The sequence below is a fragment of the Manihot esculenta genome, chromosome 4 (genome assembly GCF_001659605.2).
Source record: "Manihot esculenta cultivar AM560-2 chromosome 4, M.esculenta_v8, whole genome shotgun sequence".
In the NCBI taxonomy this organism is placed as follows: domain Eukaryota; kingdom Viridiplantae; phylum Streptophyta; class Magnoliopsida; order Malpighiales; family Euphorbiaceae; genus Manihot; species Manihot esculenta.
The window spans coordinates 35,566,102-35,586,342 of NC_035164.2; the positions used below are offsets into that span (position 1 = coordinate 35,566,102).

At 35.6% G+C, this 20,241-nt stretch overlaps 4 protein-coding genes across 13 annotated transcripts; 2 read left to right on the forward strand and 2 right to left on the reverse strand.

The window, feature by feature from the left end:
- Nucleotides 1–425: 425 nt before the first annotated feature.
- LOC110613796 lies at nt 426–8,696 on the reverse strand. 9 transcript variants are annotated; one of them, XM_021755109.2, is made up of 15 exons: nt 8,556–8,696; nt 8,296–8,464; nt 7,864–7,951; nt 6,100–6,137; nt 5,662–5,923; nt 5,501–5,575; nt 5,062–5,120; nt 4,833–4,968; nt 4,156–4,252; nt 3,955–4,021; nt 2,033–2,131; nt 1,652–1,741; nt 1,161–1,315; nt 824–925; nt 426–705 (listed from the first exon to the last, which is right to left on the reverse strand). In XM_021755109.2, the coding sequence occupies exons 2-15, from the start codon at nt 8,329–8,331 to the stop codon at nt 579–581; spliced, it is 1,431 nt and encodes a 476-aa protein (XP_021610801.1). In that variant the 5' UTR covers nt 8,332–8,464; nt 8,556–8,696; the 3' UTR covers nt 426–578. The 9 variants fall into 9 exon arrangements, with proteins under 9 accessions (XP_021610801.1, XP_021610802.1, XP_021610803.1 ...); XM_021755110.2 differs by having other exon boundaries at nt 8,562–8,652; XM_021755111.2 differs by having other exon boundaries at nt 8,296–8,445; nt 8,556–8,635.
- A 1,420-nt stretch (nt 8,697–10,116) lies between these two features.
- Nucleotides 10,117–11,882, forward strand: LOC110613822. Its single transcript, XM_021755165.2, has one exon. The coding sequence runs from the start codon at nt 10,291–10,293 to the stop codon at nt 11,554–11,556; it is 1,266 nt and encodes a 421-aa protein (XP_021610857.1). The 5' UTR covers nt 10,117–10,290; the 3' UTR covers nt 11,557–11,882.
- Nucleotides 11,883–13,735: 1,853 nt separating this feature from the next.
- On the forward strand, nt 13,736–16,002 carry LOC110613145 (DNA damage-repair/toleration protein DRT100). The gene has a single exon (XM_021754121.2). It carries the CDS (start codon nt 14,035–14,037, stop codon nt 15,811–15,813), a length of 1,779 nt encoding a protein of 592 aa, XP_021609813.1. The 5' UTR covers nt 13,736–14,034; the 3' UTR covers nt 15,814–16,002.
- A 1,370-nt stretch (nt 16,003–17,372) lies between these two features.
- Nucleotides 17,373–19,383, reverse strand: LOC110613230 (high mobility group B protein 7). Of its 2 annotated transcripts, none has more exons than XM_021754253.2 (8): nt 19,125–19,383; nt 18,608–18,690; nt 18,453–18,504; nt 18,253–18,357; nt 18,106–18,163; nt 17,953–17,997; nt 17,773–17,856; nt 17,373–17,648 (listed from the first exon to the last, which is right to left on the reverse strand). In XM_021754253.2, the coding sequence occupies exons 1-8, from the start codon at nt 19,367–19,369 to the stop codon at nt 17,583–17,585; spliced, it is 738 nt and encodes a 245-aa protein (XP_021609945.2). In that variant the 5' UTR covers nt 19,370–19,383; the 3' UTR covers nt 17,373–17,582. The 2 variants fall into 2 exon arrangements, with proteins under 2 accessions (XP_021609945.2, XP_021609944.2); XM_021754252.2 differs by having other exon boundaries at nt 17,373–17,654.
- Between the last annotated feature and the right edge of the window lie 858 nt (nt 19,384–20,241).

Consider the following 20,241-nt stretch of genomic DNA (forward strand, 5'->3'; position numbering starts at 1 on the left):
TTAATTTTAAATTATGTAATGATGTTAAACAAACTTATATTAAAAGAAAATTATCGGCCTTTAAAAGGTCACACTGCCAAATGTATAAAACTTAAGCCCAAGTCTGTTGACGAGACCATACGCTGCGCAATACCCATAGTCGCAGGAGGGGAACCCCCTTCTAGTTCCGGCGGCGTTCAGCTTGGCATGACATTTTTAAATTAAAAATGTCATAATTCCAGATGAAGAAAGGAATGAAGCAGCAAATGCAAAATGCTTAAAACCAATTTGACTCATTTTAAAGCTATTGCCATGCAAGAAGAATCGTAAGTTTAGATCCATTAGAAATCCTCTTGTACGATCCACGTTCGAAAGGGACTTTGGATGTCAAATGGAAAGAGTGATTTTGCCATCTCAGAAGGTGAAATTTCATGCTTCTTAGAGGCTTACTAGCAAAGGTTGTTTTTATTTAACCAAAACATAAGTCTATAGATACGATACATGGATCACGTTTACCTGCTTCTGCTTGAGTTCTTCCCTTATGTGTTAGATAATCATCTCTTTAGTCTTTTAAGTTGGAAAACCTAAGTTTAACCTCACTAGAGGACAAGTAAATTTTGATTTTGTATGTGGTCATTCCAAGAGGGATCCACCGGAGGAAGCTGGTACTCGTCAGGCTTTAGGGACAAAGTAAAATCTGGCAATGCAGGTGCAGCTTGCAGAATCCTGGATTCAAGATTTAATTAACTCAGGAAATGCCATGCCTCCAAAAAAATGAAAAGAAAAAAAAAAAGCAGCTTTACATATTTGCATGGTAAGTGAGCAAAAAGCATTGCCATCTTACATTTCATTACTGTGTGGATCCTCATTGCTTTGCACCTTACTCGATTCATCTCCAGGGATCTTCTCAGATAGAAACTTGCTAGTTCCCCAAGGGATTGGATTTCTGGATTAAGCACACAATCAGAATGGGAGGTTCCAATTAAGAAGTGAATATGTAAGTCATACCAAATAAATATTTTTCGATTTAGCCTCAACAGAATACAGCATAAACTACCATGAAACTTCACGAAACCTTTCCCATACACTGTAATTTGAAACTTGGTTAAATAAATGAATAGCACAAAAACATAGCAGATCCACAAAGTTCTGTAAAGAGAAAGAGGTCTCGAGTGAATTACCGTGACAGTGGAGGGGTCATATGGAAGGATTCACAGGCCTTGTTGCTTTCTTTACACAATGCTTCCGCCGCTTGCTGAGCAGCTATAGCAATTTCTTTACATGTCTCTGTGTTCCCCTCATCAAGGATTAAACCATGATAATAGTATGCAGCTGCCTGATTTATGAAATTGTTCTATTTTATTTTACTTTTGTTACAAAAGAGAGGAGAGCTTAATTCAAATGACATGGATTACTTCCTTGACTACATGATCAGTGGATCAGCGAAGGTATGTAATTTCACCCATGTTTCCAAGAAAATTTAAATGCCTATCGTTTGTATACTATCATTCATTATAGATTTCTCCTTAAGATTAAATTACAGAGCCCTCCATACAAGTAGCAGAAGCATATTGAATAAAGCTATAATAAACAAACGTGTCCAGGTTATTGATATAGAAACAGTGGTAAAATAATGTTGAGAACGAGAATGGAATAAGCGGAGATGGTGCACCTTGGCCTCAGCATATTTCCACTCAATAAAATGCTCATGCTTCTTTCCCCATCCACTCATTAGCGGAAGGCCTACAATGTTTTCTTGAGCCTACACAAAGTATAAACGAAGAACTAAAAAGTCGGGCAATATCCATTTATGCATATCAATTTACAGGATAACAACAACAGAATCCACTGCTTCAGCTGAGCTTTGGTTGGCTCAACTGGGCAAGGCATGGCAAAGGGATCCAACAGATCCTGGGTCTGAAACTTGCCAAGGCTCTATGTGCAGCAACTATTATAATTCGAGGATAAGCATCCTGGTTTATCTAATTAACATGCCATCAACTTGATTCAGCTGTACCTGATGAAAAAAGTTAATCAAGATATGAATCAGTACCTGATGCCAGTACTTTACCATCTCACATGCAAGCCTCCTTTTGACGGCCAATGTGGCCTTGACACTATCAATTGCCATTCCAAGCTGAACATCAACACCCTGCATCATGTGCACAATGTTTGGAAAATAACAAGCAAGAAAAAAGGAGAACACGAAGATAATAAATATGAACAAAATTTACATCTAATAGCATGGGGCAAAGTCCTAGGCTATCATATGAAAGTATGGAATATGATAAAGACCAGCCTTCATGAAAATCTTTCAAAATTCTAGTCTACAATACGGGACGATGCAGATATGGCACGTCTGGAATGGCAAGGTTTCATGTTTGCTGGTTATTTTCCAGCTCATTCTTGGCAAGCAAATAAACGTACACTACAATTTAGTTCCTTTAGTTTAATGAAATCTACATACAAGACATTAATTTTTTTAAGGATATTTTACACTTTAGTCCTTAAATTTTAAGGTAATTAACGGATCAGTCTTTATATTTCTAAAATCGAACACTTAAATCCATATAAAATCAATCCGTCAAAATTATAGGTCTTCCCATTGTTAATCCATTAGTCAACTGGTCAATGGAGAATAAACATTTCAAATATCTAAAATACTTTTGTGAACACTTAAATCATTTCCAATATAAATGAAGAATTTTAAATTGTGTAAACTACACTGTCATCCCTAAGTTTTAGCATAATTGATGGATCAGTCCTTATATTATTAAAACTAAATTCTCAAATCCCTTTATATTTAATCCACCTAAAATTACCCTTTCAATCATTATAAATATTAATTTAAAGTTAGTGGATGGTCAAATATTCTGAAAGTACAAGTTCTTCCTAAAATACCTTTTATAAAAGTTTACAACTTAAACGTTACTTGATACCACTTAAAAATAGCTGAAATTGTAAATATTTTCTGAAAATTTTGAAATTATAAGTATTTCAATGAATGAAAATTAAAGAATAAAAAGTGTTAAAAATTAGTTAAATGGTATATTATGAAAAAAAATTAATGGGACTTAAGTGTTCTCTTAAATAAAAAATGAAGGATCAAAATGTTTAATTTATAATAGGTGAAGACGGACTGATTATAGAGGGATTTAAGTGTTCGATTCTAAAAATATAGGAATCGATCCATCAATTATGGTAAAACTTAAGGACTCAAGTGAAGTTTATGCATTTAAAAAGGGTAACAAAGACATTTCCACACTTTTAACGGCAAAAATGTATAGAGGGACCTCTACTTTAGACGGATTGATTATAGAAAGATTTAAGTGTTTGATTTTAAAATATAGGATCAATTCATTAATTATGCTAAAAATTAGGGATTAAAATGTAATTTATCCATTTTTTAAAAACCAGATATGTAGTCCTTTTTCTTTCAAAAAAATTACAAATTAGTTCCTCCCATGAAAAAATAGTTAAATCACCATTATTACATTATTCTTTTAAGAACTACTTTATTATATGTACTTAAACTATAGGAACTTCATTTTCAAAAAAAACTATAGGAACTAAATTGTTGGAACATATTAAATAATAGGGACTAAATTGTGAATGGAATAAAAGAATCTTGCCATATAGGGAGTAACTTGTAGGTTTTTCAGAAAATAAGTTGTAGTCTACCCAGAGATTAAATAACCATTGCTTGTAAATTGTGAGATAACAGGTGATGAAGCAATAAAGCACTTAAATAACCAATGCAGCTGAATTTCTCATGTGGTAATAAAACACTTCAGTCTACAATTTCAAGATGCCACGTTAATGACATTGATGAGTGTATTGACTCAATAGTTATCATAAGTAACAGCATTAAAGATAAATGCAATTTAAAAAAATAAATTAAAATGTTAAATGGCATAGAATAGAAATGTAAAGGCAATTGCCATGTTGCCTATCAAAGTACCAATGAGCTATTACCTGGCCAAGGGCTTGCAAGCAAAGGGCTTGAAGCACTCCCTCTTCCAGGTCTAGTGGTAAATTTTTTCTACAGTAAAAACAGTTCAAGGAGTTAGTTGTTCCTTCAAAAGCATGAAAAGCTCTGAAGGAATAACCTGAGTATTCAAAATAATCTCGAAGTAGGTAGCGATATTTGAAGCAAAAAAAATTTGTTCAATGAACCTGAGTTCTGGAGGAAACTGAGGGAGAACATGCTGGATAGAGAAATGCAAGTATCCTGCTGCCTTCAACAACATATCAATACAAGCTCGTCTCCTTTCTGATATGGAAAATATGAACTGTTTCTCTTAGCAGGATCCAAAAAGAATTATTCACATTACTGCAAGCAAAGACAGTGAAAACATACACAAATAGCAGCTTAAAGCTACCTCTTTGACATCCACAGACAGAATATGAACTTTGGAGTGCAAGACAATATAGGAAAACAAAATATACAGTTACCAGTAAAAGTGAATTGAGATTGTATTTAAGTTCTCAATCCTAGGTCAGATTCTTTATAATAGCAAGCCAACAATAGGAAGAATGGTTCATCATTAACATTAGTAGAACAAAAGGTCATTCAACAGAGGCAAAGAGCAAGGACAGTCATCTCTCATCAGATGCAAATATTCACATAAAACCCTTCATCTTCTATATGTCAGTTTTATTATCATAATTACTATGTTGGTTTGTGGTCAGGGTTGCATATATAACATGTTATCAGGTACGGAAGATGCATAATAAAATATTGGAAGCATTTATTCTAAAAGGAAAAAGGATGTCAGCCCCACTTCTCTTACCAGCTCTAACAAAAATACAATAGAAAAGAGGCATACAAAGCATTTAATGCTTAACCTCACCTTCTGATAATTTTGACAGATGACCGTCATTAGATGCCATAGGAAGAAGCAATAAATTGGCCTGTGATAATGATAACATGGCCATCAAGTGCAAAACTGATAGTACCTCATACCAGGAGTTTGACATAGTGGTCTCCTGCAAAGACAATAACTTTAAAATAGAAAAGGGAACCTATATTTCATCCAATGACTTCAGACAATTAATTAAATTCTATTATGATAACCGCACCTCTGCAGTGTCCTCCTGATTTAGCCAGGAGAATTGCAAGTCATGTTTTAGCTGGTTTCCTGGATGATATAATGAAATATATAAATAACTTAAACAAGGAACAAATGATGGAAAATATTAACATCTTCTGAGCTTTGCCTTAAGCTTTCATTGGTGCCAATTTCTTTAAGAGATTATAGTTTGTATTCTTAAGGGTTCACTATTAGGATCTGCAAGAGAACAATACATCATCTCATCTGCGCACCTAAATCAACCAAGAGTTGAACTTTCCTCTTCTTTTTTTCCCTTTGTTCTTTACAAGTGGGTCTATGTGTGTGTATGCTTTCCTTCTACTCTTGGTAACTAAACAAGCGTTTTGGTCAGCAATGCTTGAACCAATATTGAAATCAGATTTTTGGAATGTGCTTCCAAATAAGTATTTGTTAAATCCTGCACATACCATTTTCAACTAGACCCAAAAGGACTGGCAGGTAATCTTCAAGAGCCTGCTGAAGATCAGCCATTGTCGATCCCCCTACATAAATAAAAGGGAATGATGTTGATGAATGAACAGCAAAGTTTTAACTAATGAAGGTCTGAACTCTTAATATCTCAAAAAACCATGTTGTGTTGCCGTTCTTCTTGGTTTTGTAGCCCTGGGCGCTTCTTGGCCTGCCATGACTACAATACGAGTTCTTAGAGCACACAGCCTTTCAACCAAATCCCTGGATAAACCATCACCAAAGGGCTGAGTGAAGTCAATTGGTTTAGGGATCCTCATCCCAGGAACAAACACAGCAACCTCCCCAACATTTCTTGGCCACCTTCCACCAGACTTGTTTTGTGTTGATGCTAGGCACCCCATATTCTCAAATTTAAGTGCCTGCGCTCTCCAAAGAAATATGAACTGTAAGAACATAACCAGAGAATTGAGCAAACTTTTATTCTTTACAGAAATGCCTCAGAGTTCAGAGCAGATGCTTAAACAAGTAATGCCAACAATAAAATTGTACCCAACAATCACAAGAGAAACAAAATATTAAGAAGTTGAGAACTGGCCTGTACACTGACTGAACAACAATTCCCTGATAAAAACACTGTAAGAATGCAACAACAACCAGAATTGATTATTTTCCATTAAAGAATTGCATCAAGTGGATGAAAGCTGGAAGATTTGCATTCATGTGAAACAATGGCAACTTTAGAGCACAAAATCCCCAAAAATTGACTTACTACCATCAATAACATTAGAAAATCATTTGGATAAGAGAAAAAACCATAATGATGACTAACTGAATGCAGACAACTACGTAGTGAGCAACTCACGAGCGCCATTCTATTCCTATAGACATCCAAGATACACAATCCAAAAGAGAATATTGACCCAAAATCTTTTCTGGGGTCCTTAAGTATTCTTATTAGCTAATGTAAACACTTGTTTAGCAGTTGAGTAAAATTGTAATTGAACCCTAAATCACTGCATATGGGAATCGTGTCATGAAAAATAGTAGCCAAAATATTGGATTACCCGTGACCCATTAGAGGGTCTTTTAACCTACAATAACACTATAAACACAATCAACAGTGGATTAGCATGAATTAACTCACCCAGTTGGCTCTTATCAAACTTGTGTCAGCAGAAATACATAAATAGCTAAACGAGAGAAAAGTATGAAAGGACAAAAAGGATATCTAAATATCGATTCTGAGTTAAGACCAAAGAGTTTGTGTAAACAAAAAGCATGGGTTGCTTCGCTTTGTGGGGAAGATGACCGTGTAATGCGCATTATGACTTTTTGCAGTGCATTGAACCAGATTGCAAGGCACAAACATCCCATACGTCACAAATCACAAAGCAGCAAATTTTGTATATTTTATTCCAACAATAAAAAAACAAAAAACAAAAACTTTAAAAATACAGGAAATAGATCATACCGGGTAAATAAATGAAATATCTCTGAAATTCAAATACTTGTTTAATGCAGGCCTTGGGTTGGGTGGTTAACAGTGAAAAGGATAGAAATAAAAGAAAGAAGAGCAAGTTGATAAAAGTTTAATTGGGAAAGAAATTATATAATTTGAAAAGATTGTTCTGCTTTAGTATAGTTTGGCCAAGTGCAGAGTTGAGTTTGGCCTTTAAAATGTGTATCATCCAAACGACAAATAGTTGAGAAAGGTCCTTTTTCTTTCCTTCTGACATACACAGGCATCTTGACTTCAGCTCTCTGCTGTATGTGAATTATGATTCAATTTCTGTTTTAATTCAATTTGACCGTTAAATTTTGTTTTATTTTTCCTTGAATTATCCATTTTAATGTGGTTTGAGAAGACTAAATCGAGTATTACAGATATATCAAGTTTGAGCTTAGTGGGATGATCTCAAATCCAAATTTAGCGAGTCTACTATTTTGTTCATTACTCTACTAATTTTTTCTTAAAAAAAAAAAAACTACATTATATTGTTTTAAATCGATTTAATTAATATTTAAAGAAATAATATTAATCTAATAGATGCAAATTTGACTCCTTATATTCCAATATCTGTTACTTGAAAAAATTCTATGATGTGAAATCTATGTTTAATTGGGTTTATCTTTAAACTTCTTACGTTTGTTTTTCTAGATACGGGCTGCAGATAAAGAGTTTAAATATTTGGCTAAACCCAAGGTCTTGACGAAAGATTTGTGTGTCTGCATGATAAAAACATTTTTCAAGTGGGTCTTACTACTCCGATGATCGAGATATCTCAAGTTAGAATAAGACTTAGAAGTCAAGCTCTGCCCATCACCTCCCAGTGGCGTTCTTAATAGAGAGAGTTTATACCTGTGCTGTGTGAGGAGTCGTGGTCTCTATTTGGTCTACTGAATTTCACTGGAAAGGCTTCAGATTCTCCTGTTTTCGCAGAGGCAACCTGAAGGCTTTTTCAAAGCAGCGTATGTTTGTTTATAATATTGTATGGACTTATAAATTCAGTTTAATATTTATTTTCATATATTAATAATATATAGAGACAGTAGTAAAATAATTAATAATTTATCTACTGATAAATAAAAGGAATTATAGAACAGCATGGCCTTAATTCACTCGCCACTTATAAAATTATATTATATTCTTATTATTTTCATTAATTATATAGCATTAATAAAATATAAACACAAATACTGAACTTGAGCTTCTTTTTTTACGAATGCAAATCTATTGCACTTGCGATGCCCACTGGACTGCTACAAGTAAAAAGAGGGTTATAATCCAAACCTGAGATTCTAGAAACCAAATCCACTCCAAATTCATATACAAAAAATCCAGAGCAAGGCACGCATGCAATAAAGGTTGGATCGACAAGAGATGCAGATGGACGGAGGCAGCTCAAAAGAGAGCTCACGGCCGCTGTGTTGAGGGAGAAAACTGGAGAGGAGATGATGCCCTTAACCAAAGGTAGGGAAGAAAATTAAGAAAATAAAAAAAGGAAAAACAACTTTGGAGAGGAGAAGGCAAAGAAGCGAACGAAACAAAACCTTTACCGACGCGGATGACCTTTCAGATTTTCTCTTTCTCTCAAATCTTCTGTTCTGCCTTTTCTTTTTCTCTCTTCCTCGTTTTGTTATTACTTAACAATAACCCCCAATTTTAAATTGGGTTTATAAATTACTTATTTCTTAATGCATAAAATACGCACTAAACGGAATGCAGTTAATTCTAAGATTCTTTATATAATTTGATGATTAGATTTAATTCAATTCCAAGTTTTTTTTTTTCAAAAAAAAAAATCCAATTTTTTATATATTACTGTGAATGGAGTAATTTTTGCATAAATTGAATTATATATGGATATTATGTGAATTACAATATTAATTTAGACCACAATTCTATAGTTTTGATTTATATAATTTTTTTTCAAGAATATATATATATAATTATTAAGTGGATGAAAAGTAAAGAACAATTGTTATTTATATTGAATTTATAGTATAAATATATAATACTTAATGTGCTATCATTTTACACCATAGTTTTTATATAGATCCCCATAAATATATTTATACTAGAGTAATGTGTGTGCTGTGCTGTTTAATATATATATTTGTAATTATAATTTTTTTAATTTACTTGACTTCAAATTAGTTTTATTCAAAATTCTATTGTAATTTAATTTACATAACTCTATAATGAAAATTTTGATAACTTATTATGTTAAGATAAAAGTAAATTTGATTTAGGACAAGTAAAAGAAAATCGGTAGATTTATTTCAAAGTTTGTGGTATGCAGTGTAATTTTATATTAAAATCACGCGTTTTTATTTTAAATTTACTTTATAATATATAGTTTAATTTTAAAATATAATTACAATAAAAAATTACTAGTTCTAATTCAGAATTATCAAGAGTAGAACTAAGTAAAGGTTGAATAACTCGTTGACAATCGAAAATCACACAACCATTTGGTGGTAGAAATTCTGTAGCAATTAACAGGCATCGTCTCAATGCTAACATTTCGACAATCGCCGAAGAACCATTACCCCGGAATAACTGAAAATAGCTCTCTGAAACATTCTTTCGGAGACTTCAATCACAAAACCAAAGCCCACATAGTCTTGTGCAACAAAGACAGCTCCATCAACTTGGCAAAGCCAATCACAAAAGCTTGAACCTGCTGCAATGGTCTGTTTGAAGTTGGCACGCATGGGATCATCAACTCTCGGGTAGCTATACTGGTTTGGATCATCAATTTAGAAATTTCTCCAATCTTCACTCCATTTTCGAGCTGCATCAGCTAGTTGAAAATTTTTGTGTTGCCAAAGATCCAAAATTACATGCTGACCATAATTTTAAAGCAATAAAAGGTTTAAAAATGATTGCAATGTAATTATTTAAATTATGATAATCAAGCTAGATAAAAATAATTTATTTATTCATTTTTTTGAAACATATTCTTATACATATCTTAAACGTTTTCATCGAAATAAAAGAAACATATGTTTTATCAATTGGAGCTCAAATTAATTAATAACTCAATCAACTTACTACTGTATATGTACCGATATAGATTAGGATGCCACAATTTTCCTATATACAATAAATCCACGTAAATTCTATTTTTGACCATGAATCCACGTACAGAAACCAACCTCTTATCTCTTCCGCTTCCGCAGCACAAGAATTAAAAGCGCTTGCGTATCTCCTTTCTCTTATCTTCTGGACCCTCATCCTTTCTTTCTTCCTCTTCCTCATACCACGCCAAACTAATCAGCCATGCCTTCTCATCAACCATCCGATTATTTTCAAACCCTTTTATCCTCTGCTCGCCCTTTCCTTCGTGGAGAGCTCCAATCTATTGACCCCAACTTGCCTTCCTTAGTTTCTGTCTTGCGTTCTGTCGGTGCTGGAGAGTGTTGGCATAAACATGGCAGCTTCCTTGATCACCTACTCGACATCTATCGCATCCTCAAGATCTGGAACGCCCCTGACTCTGTTTGTCTTTGTGGCCTCTTCCATTCTGCTTATTCCAATTCTTATGTCAATCTTGCTATCTTTGATCCCAGCACCGGTCGCGACCTCGTCCGCAGCCTCGTTGGTGAAGCTGCTGAGGAATTGATTCACTTGTTTTGCATCGTTCCACGCCAACCCTTGATCCACGACGATCTCTTGTTCAAGTATTCTGATACAGAACTCGTCCAACACCTTAAACTCTCTGAGATTTCGCTGAAAAATGCCAAGGACAAAGGTCTGTTCAATAGGGATGAATCCTGGAGGAAGCAACTCAATTCTATTTTGCCTGCTGGAGGCATCAACGTCAAGCATATAAAGACAGGAGAGGACGTTCTGGTGACGAGAAGAGTGGTGGCTATTTTTCTCATGATGACCATGGCTGACTTTAGTGACCAACTCTTTGGTTTTCAAGATGTTCTATTTAACAACTTGGATGGGCGGCTCCAGTTTTCGGGGAATAACTTTGCTGCTTTGTGGCCTGGAGATGGCAAACCAGGGCTATGGATGAATTCAATATCTCGAATGGGTGCACTTTATACTTTGATCCAGAGAGAGGAAGAGATTTTTATACAAGAGAGGAAAAGGGCCGGTGGAGTTGGGGTTGATAGAGGCAGAGATGAGGATATTGAACTAGTGGTGCCACCGGTGTTTGATGCGTGCACTAAGATTTTAGACGCGAAAGAGCAGATAATGTCAAGGGACTTGTATTGGGAAGCTGTTTGTGATATGCCTAAGATAGGGATAGAGAAAGCTGAAGAGTTGCTGCTGAGGTGTGTTGAGAATAACCCTTTTGTTGGGGAGCCAAGGGTGGTATTGGGTCAGGTTTATTTAACCAAAGGGAGATTTGAGGAGGCTGAGAAGGAGGTAATGAGAGGGCTAACACTGATGTTGGAGTGGGGAAGTCCTTGGGACAAGAGGATGTCTTGGGAAGGATGGATTGCTTGGGCTAGAGTTTTGTGGATGAAAGCTAAGGAAAAATCCTGGCCACAAACATCATGGGGTGTCCTTAATCTTGGGCTGGTGAAGTAAGTGAATTAATTGGGGAGAATATTAGGACTTCTGGACACACTCACAAGACCTCCATAAATTTTGAAAGTTAAATTTTATGTTTGTGGGGTGAAAGTTAATGTCTTAGTGAACTTTGTTTACAATAATACAAGTAATAGGAATAAAATGCAGCTTCCTATATGCTACAGTTGCTGGGTGCAAGGCGTAACCGGTTCGTGCTTTTATGTGATATCTTGTTAATAGTTATGATAGATTCCTGCTAAGTTTAAGTTGTTGTTTCTTGTTGTTCCCTGTAAAATGTATTCTAATTTCTGAGTAAGAGGAAGATGCTGGTTTGTTTTGTGTGATTGTGATTTATGATGATAGCTTTATTTTGTTTCTTTGTAAGGAAACGGAGATAGAGAGTGTAGTAAATTGAACCTTAATCCCTTTTTCGGTAACACATACACTCAAACATTACTTTTTCCATGTTCACTCAAACATTACTCTTTCTTTCAAAAATTAAGGAATTGCATTTCTTCCCCTCAAACCTCCTATAAGAGATATTCTCTTTTACAAAGCAATTTCCTACTAGGGCTGAAGCCCGAAGGGCAGAGAAAGTAAAATGGAAGAAATGAAGAATGGGCCGGAACGTGCTCGTGCAAATGTAGATCATTATGTAAATATAGCACATGCTCCAAGTCCACTTCAATAGGATTTTTCTTTTTCTGTAGCTCTAACTCCAGCCCATATAGATCCAAACCAACATTAGCCCATGTATGTGCATCTCAGCACCCATGCCATGAGACTTGGAGTTGGGAAGGTTCACCAATTGAGTTCATCTGTGGGTATAAATACATAGACCATATTTAGAGGGGATGGGCTCTACCATTCAAGTGGAGCTCACCTCATAGTAAAATGGTACTGAAATTTCTATTTAGGCAGCAATTAGTAAAATGGGATCACTAGCATAGGGTCCTCACAAGCTTTCTTTTTTAATGTAAATGAGAGATTAGAATAAATAACACTGAAGCAAAAGTAAAATGTTAACAGAAGTAATGATATTATGGTTGGCAGCTAGCAAGGAGCAGATTGCAGAAAAAAGCTGAGGCATGTTCCTAAATTTGAAGAAATATCATGTGTAGGGACCGAAAAGGAAAAGTCATATTTTTTCAAAAATGCAATACTACATATTTCAAAGTTCAAAATATTTAAGAATAATATTTTATACAAATAAATTTGGTTAGATGATGTGATAGTTAAGATTGTGGATAATTATGTGAAGAAAATAAAAGAAAAGAGAGCGAAAATTGTGGAGGGCAATCAATCAATCCAGCGCAATCATCGCAGCCTAATTCTGCAATCTGATACGTTGCCTTTTTATCTGGTAGAGTGAGACAACCCATTAACACTTGTTCCATCCACCTCATCCTTTGAAATTCTTCTTACAATTATAATATTTCAGCAGTCCTCGTGAATAAAGTTTTTAACATTTTAATGTTTTTCTGACTGCAAACCTAACTTGATGGTATTCTTTAGGGTACATATTTGGGCTCCCATTTCTGCATTAACATTTCTACAATAAAGAGAATATGTTTTTGGAGTGCTCACCATTTTCTCAACATAATTATTTTTCGCATACCCAAAAAAACAAACTCTGGTTGAGAAAGATTTTAGATAAACTTTGATTCATGAAAAAGGAATCAAGCTTCTAGTTTAGGAAAAGCTAATAATCATTTGTATGGTGTATCCTCTTGGAGGAAATTATATTATATGGTCTGAAAATCACAAGTACCTCAAATTAATCTCAACCATTCCTTTTGTTGCTCATTTGTACTCATCACTGTCATCATAATTACTTTTTGTCTTCGACAGACAACAGTAATAAGATTATTACTTCTCTCAATATTTCAAAAGCTAACGGTCAGAATGTGCAAAATAAAGTTTTGATGAGATGGGTTAGACTTAGAGGTGGAAGTAAAGTATGAGATTCTAAACTTTCTGCAACTTAAAAACAATTTAACAGCCAGCAAGAAAGAGGAAATGGATTTGAAAAAGGTTGCTGGCTGTATTTTTGAATCCAAGTGCGCTCCAACAATTGGGATCCTCGTGATTCATCCAACGGTCACAATTTTACATGTGAATCTCTTCAAACTGATGGACATCAAAAGCTCTTGCGTTTTATGCTCCCAGATCCAGCACTATATATATATATATATAAAGGAGGCATTGTTGCAGGGCCAGTAAAAAACCACATTATAATTGACATTCACACTTGAAATCTCTTATCTCTTGCTTCTCTTTATCATCATTATACCTTCCTGTCTACGTGAAGGAATTAGAGTGGAATAAACCACCATCACTCTTTCTCACCTTTTTTTACTTTATTCATGTTAGAATATATATTTTTTTTTCTTTTTCCCATTCCAAGTTCCTCTTGTCAGATCCCGACTTCTTAGGAAAAAAAATTCCTATTTATTCTAACACCTACCTCTCTGATCTGATCAAGTCCCCCCCAAAATGCGAATTCTTCAGTGGGTTTTGAAGCTCTTCTTCCTATATTCCATTTTCCTTCAGTTTCCAATGTCACTTGCTCAGACAAGCCCACTACAGACACCGATTTGCTCAGAGGCAGATAGGGCAGCTCTTCTTGGTTTCAAAGCCAGAATCCTCCAGGATACTACGCAGATTCTCTCCACATGGACTGGGAGAGATTGCTGCGGTGGAGATTGGGAGGGTGTGCAGTGCAATCCTGCTACAGGGAGGGTAACTGTGTTGGCGTTGCAGGGGCCTGAGAGGGATAGCGAGCATTACATGAGAGGCACTTTGTCAACTTCTCTGGGAAGTTTGTCTTTCTTAGAGGTAATGGTGATAAGTGGTATGAAGCATATTGCAGGTACTATTCCTGAAAGCTTCTCGGGTTTGGTTCACCTTTCACAAATGATCCTGGAAGACAACTCTCTTCAAGGGAACATTCCTCCTGGTTTGGGCCTTTTGTCCAACCTCAACACCCTCTCGCTAAACGGGAACCGCCTGATAGGACAGATTCCTCCCAGTCTTGGGAATCTGAGGAAGCTTCAAATATTAGGTCTGGCAAGAAATTCCTTAACAGGTTCAATCCCAACCACTTTCCAAAATCTTCATAGTTTGCAAACTCTTGAGCTTAGTTTCAATCTGTTGTCCGGGTCAATTCCAGATATTCTTGGCCAGTTTCAAAATCTTACTCTCTTTGATCTTTCCAATAATCTATTGTCAGGACAGCTACCCACTTCTATATTCAACTTACCGAAACTTCAGGACTTGTCTTTGGACCATAACCAGCTGATAGGAAAAATCTCAAACCAGATTGGCAGCTTGAAATCCCTTACCCATCTTTCTTTGAGTTCTAACATGCTTACAGGTCAAATTCCAGAATCTATCTCACGATTACAGAACCTCTGGTACCTTAATTTATCTAGCAATGCATTCTCAGACCCTTTGCCCCCTATTCAAAGTAGGGGTCTTGCTTCTCTATTGTCAGTAGACCTGTCTCACAACAATCTCAGTTTAGGGACAGTTCCAAATTGGATTTTAGAAAAGGAACTTTCAGATGTCCATCTAGCTGGCTGCAAACTTAAAGGAAGCCTTCCAGAATTTACTAAGCCAGGTTCTTTGAACTCCATAGACCTGTCAGATAACTTCTTCACAGGTGGCATATCTCGTTTCTTCACCAATATGTCCAATTTGCAAAAACTCAAACTCTCAAATAACCGATTGAAGTTTGACGTTTTAGAGATTAAACTGCCAGATGGGATTTCTTCTGTTCAGCTGCAAAGAAATCAGCTTTTTGGGACCCTCTCGAGTATTTTAAACAACAGGACAAGCAGCTTTCTGGAGACTTTAGATGTATCAGGTAATCAAATTTCTGGCACAATTCCTGAATTCACAGAAGGATTAAGCTTGAAGGTCCTCAACATAGGAAGCAATGAGATTGCAGGCCGAATCCCCAATTCAGTTTCAAACTTGGTTGAACTAGAAAAGTTAGATATCTCTCGGAACAAAATAATGGGCACCATTCCAACAAGCCTGGGACTGGTAGCACAACTCCAATGGCTTGACATGTCTATCAATGAGCTCACAGGGTCAATTCCCAGAAGCTTTTTGGGAATTAAAAATTTGAGGCATGCTAATTTCAGAGCCAATAGACTTTGTGGAGAGATCCCGCAAGGGAGACCGTATAATATCTTCCCTGCAAGTGCCTATGCTCACAATCAATGCCTATGTGGCAAACCTCTGCCACCATGTAGAGGAAAGAACTAAGGGGAAATGGGCCAGTGAGATGCTGACTTAATTACCACGTGGAAGGGAGGCAACATTTTATGTTTTCTGCTACAGTTAAAAATTCAATTTTTTTTCTTTTTCGTAATGCTTACTATTTCTGTAGTCAATTTCAATAATACATGATCACTGAAGGAAAACATTTCAATTCAAAGAGCCCATTTTAGTCTAGCTATCCAGTGTATTACAGCAAAATGATGAAGAAATTTACCATCAGTAAGCATACACATCACATGGACATAAAATCATCTCTAAAGAGATGTCCTGTGAAATGGAGACAAGAAAAAGGACTAGTTCATTACCAATCATCATTCCAATATAATTTCCACTGGTACAATTCATGAAAGAATCTCAAGCAACACTTTTAAAATTCAAATTCTAAAAATTTACTACTTCAACCCCATGAAACCAGCCATGCCTAGCCCAATAATTTGTACCCTAGAGCAACAATTGCCACTTCAGAAAGAAATTGAAGATCAGGCCTAAATGATTGCTAAGAAGCTACGGTCCAAGCATGCCTGCAGCGCCAGATAATACTGAAAAATTTTACGTATCATGTTGCTCTTGACAATATGAAAACATCTAATGTTACTCGTTGACTAAACAAGATCCTAAAATTTACAATCCTAGGCAGCAAATTCTCATAAAGAATACATTTAAAATTCTTCAAACTATGCTATTTTTTATCTGATACTTCTCATACTTCCTGCTCAGCACCTCCCTTCTCTGAAACCCCTAAATATGACCAGAATAGTTCATCATCTCCTAGCTAAAAAAGGGTCCAGTAAATCTGTGACAAAGCCAAAATCTTCTATCAGATGCCAATGTTTGGCAGCAAATTTTCACACAGAACTCCGTTAGCACTTTTGTTTCCTGTTCTAGGGCGATTTCATACATGAAGATGCATGGCTTACACAAGAGGAAAGGCATCTTTGTACACCTCTGCAACAACAAAAGGTCATTTAGACACCTCAAATAATGCGTCCACTTGTTCAAGATATCATAGTTCAGTGCGTGTAGTTTATGACATACTTTAGTTTATAGCAAGTTTAATATAGATATTGTCTAACAGAATTTGTGATAGACACTCTGAAGGCCCCAGTTGAATTTGAAAGTTGGTTGAACTAGAAAAGTTAGACAAATCTCTTATAGGAAGCAAATATTTGGCAGAAATTGCTCTCATAAAGCTTCATGTGTCATGATTTTTTACTCGCTAATATTTGCATTAAACAAGAAATCGATTTCCTTGTGATTTGCTGTAATTTGCAGCCTCTTAATGCAACATCACATTGCAAGTCGAAAAATTTTTTTAAAAAAATTACAAAATATTCTCCAATTGTTTTGGAGATATCACCCACCGGCTATTACAACGAGAAATCATAAATTTTTGTGTAGTACTAAACAAATTTATATAAATTAACATTCAAATCTTGGGATAAAATTTTACCACCCAAAAAAACGACGCCTGTGGTATCGATTTACTATTTCAATTACTGAGAATTTTTTTCCCTATAGCAAGCAACTACCACTTCGGATAGAAATTGAAGATTAGGCAAAAAGATATGATAAGAAACTATGCTCCAAGCAAGAGTCTACAAGGCCAAATAATACTGAAGTTTAGAGACCGCATTGCTCCTGACAATACTGAAACATCTAATGTTTACCCATTGACTCAAGGATATCCTAAAATTTACAATCCTCTAGGCAGTCTTTCCCAGAAACAAAAACACATTAAAAGCCTCAGAACCATATTAATCTTCATCCGACACTTCTTGTACTTCCTGCTCGGCACCTTCCTTCTCTGAACCCCCTTCATCCTGATCCTTAATGAGCATGAAGAAAAATGCAAACTTGTTAGACTGCAATCCAAGAATAATAACTTCAAGGAAACAAAAAAATGAAACATAAACTTCCAACAGAAATTCTGAAAGAGGATCTCACATCATTTTCCACATTGTTAGATTCCAAGGCTTTGTCATACTCGGCCTTAAGCTCAGCAGCCTTATCCACGTAAGGCTTCTTTTCCTGAAATAGATTAAAAAAGAGGTTTAAAAAACCAATGATTATATTGAAAAGATTCCAAATGAACAAATTATAGCAATGCCAATATACTGCACTCACTTCATCAGTCATAGACTTCCATTTTTCACCTGCTTCCTTTGAGACCTGTATACAATTAAAAGCATAATAAACACACAAACCCAAATGTGAAAGAATGAAATAGAGACAACAAAATACAACAGAGAATAATGCATCCAAAACTCTTGCATCTACCTTTTTAACATCCCTATTGTCTGGATTCGCTTCCTTGAAGGCTTTTCTAAATTCATCCCTGATAAATACCAGTAACTTGTTAACCTTAGTATCCTAAGTACTTTTTGTATTCTGAAGCATGTTAACACAAAGAGACAGGCAAATTACATGAAGATAAAGAAGGCAGTGGGAGGGCGTTTAGGCTTGTTTGGATTATTGCTCTTCTCTTTCTTAGCTTTCTTTGCCTTGGGTTCTCTTGATGTTGCTTTCTTCCTTTAAATAAGCAAAAACAAAAATAATAATTCAGAAAGTTGAAACTACGACATTTTTATTGTATAATTAAAAGAACACAAATAGCTAGAAATTACCTTTCGGCAGGCTTCTTCTTAACTTCAGCAGGCTTTTCCACAACTTGAGCCTCTAAAACAAGACAAGTAATACCAAATGATAGTTAATTAGACATCCCCCTCGTCAGAAAGAAACGGATACTTTAACGCTAATACGCTAACGGGATGAAACTCACCCAAATTCATCTTGATTCTAGCTTCAAGGCTACAGCAATGCATGCTGATAAGAGCCACCGGAACATCCTTCTTGCACTCTTCACTGCATTCCCACATTTTCAATATGTAGCATTAGATCAATTCGTTTCCATGAAAGCAAATATAGAGCAAGTGCATCCATAGAAACAGTAAGTGCAAAACTATAGAGTATACTATTTTAGAAGACAGGCAAACTGAGTGGTTTCATTAGCATCGAAAAAAAGCTGAATCAACCAAATATTCGCAGAAATCTTCGATAAAAGACATCTATTGAAGGTCGACGAAGAAATTTACCATGAAAAAACTAGAATACAAACAGTTTTTCAACAGAGTTATGAAACTAAAAAAAAATTCATAAACCATAATACATAGATGTTAAAAATGAAAGAACATATGATGCCCAAAATATATAAATAAATTCACAAAACCATCCTTACAATACCCAGAGGTATAAATTGCAAGTGCAATTAAGAAAATATATATATAAAAAAAAAATACCATCGAGCAAAAGCACTGCCATCCTTGCCGCGAACCATGGAAGTGGCAGTAGCAGGCTCAGCCTCCACTCTTTTCCTTGCCATTTGAGTCTTGTGCTGGGTGTAATTGCTGAGGCGATAGAGAGGAGGAGGATGGGGTGAAGTTAGGGAAGAGGAAGACGAAGAATATGTAGGAGCAAAGAGAGGGAAAATGGGACGTGAAAATTTGCTTTTGGCGCCCTGGAACCGCGCCTCTTGTTTTGTCATGGAAAGTTTCAAATCTATGAGTTGGGCCTTGCGCTTCTTATTTATTCTACGATGATAAGAATGGGCTTTTAGGGAAATATAAGAAATAACATTATGTTAAATTAATAAAATTATTAGTTGTATTTAATTACAGGAACTACTCCGATACCATTTTTTAAAAGAAATATACTAAATTTGTTATTGTTGATGACAAGAAATTTGAGTTGTAAGCCTTAATTGAAGATTGTTCCTGTTCCTGTTCCTGTTCCTGTTCCATATGAAGGGAAAAACAGAGAGTCAATTTTAGCCGTTATTCCTAAATGCCCACAAGCTTGTAGTAGGAATTAACAAATAAATGCCCATTACGGGCTTGGAGAACATCGCCACGACCAGTTAAAAACTTTTTAATAGTTATTGCAATGAACTGAATCAAACAGTTATAATTCCAATTAAGATCATCCTTTTTAATAAATGATAACTAAATAAAGCCTTGAGAAATCAATCACAACAGCTAGAAAAGAAAATTAAATCATTAGATTCCTTGCTTAAGGATAGGTTAAAAGTGGAAGAAGGCGAGTAGAGTTGACAAAATTCTGGTTGGGTGCAGAGCAATAAGTTAGTTGTGGTACATGAGCAATGAATGGGGGAGGGCAAACATATAAGCAGACAAAAAGGGCAGTGGTACTGGTAGCTAGGCCTAGGGAGCAAGAAGATCGTTCGATGTTGACAAATGAACCCACGCTTTGCTTTTGGCCCTCACAAAAGACTATTCAACCAATTCCAGTTTAGAACAGAATGATGTATCTCCAAACGCAACATGGCAAAACAACAATTCTTATATTAATATGCTCAACATGAAAATGCTTGCTAATAACACCCTACTCATTTCATTG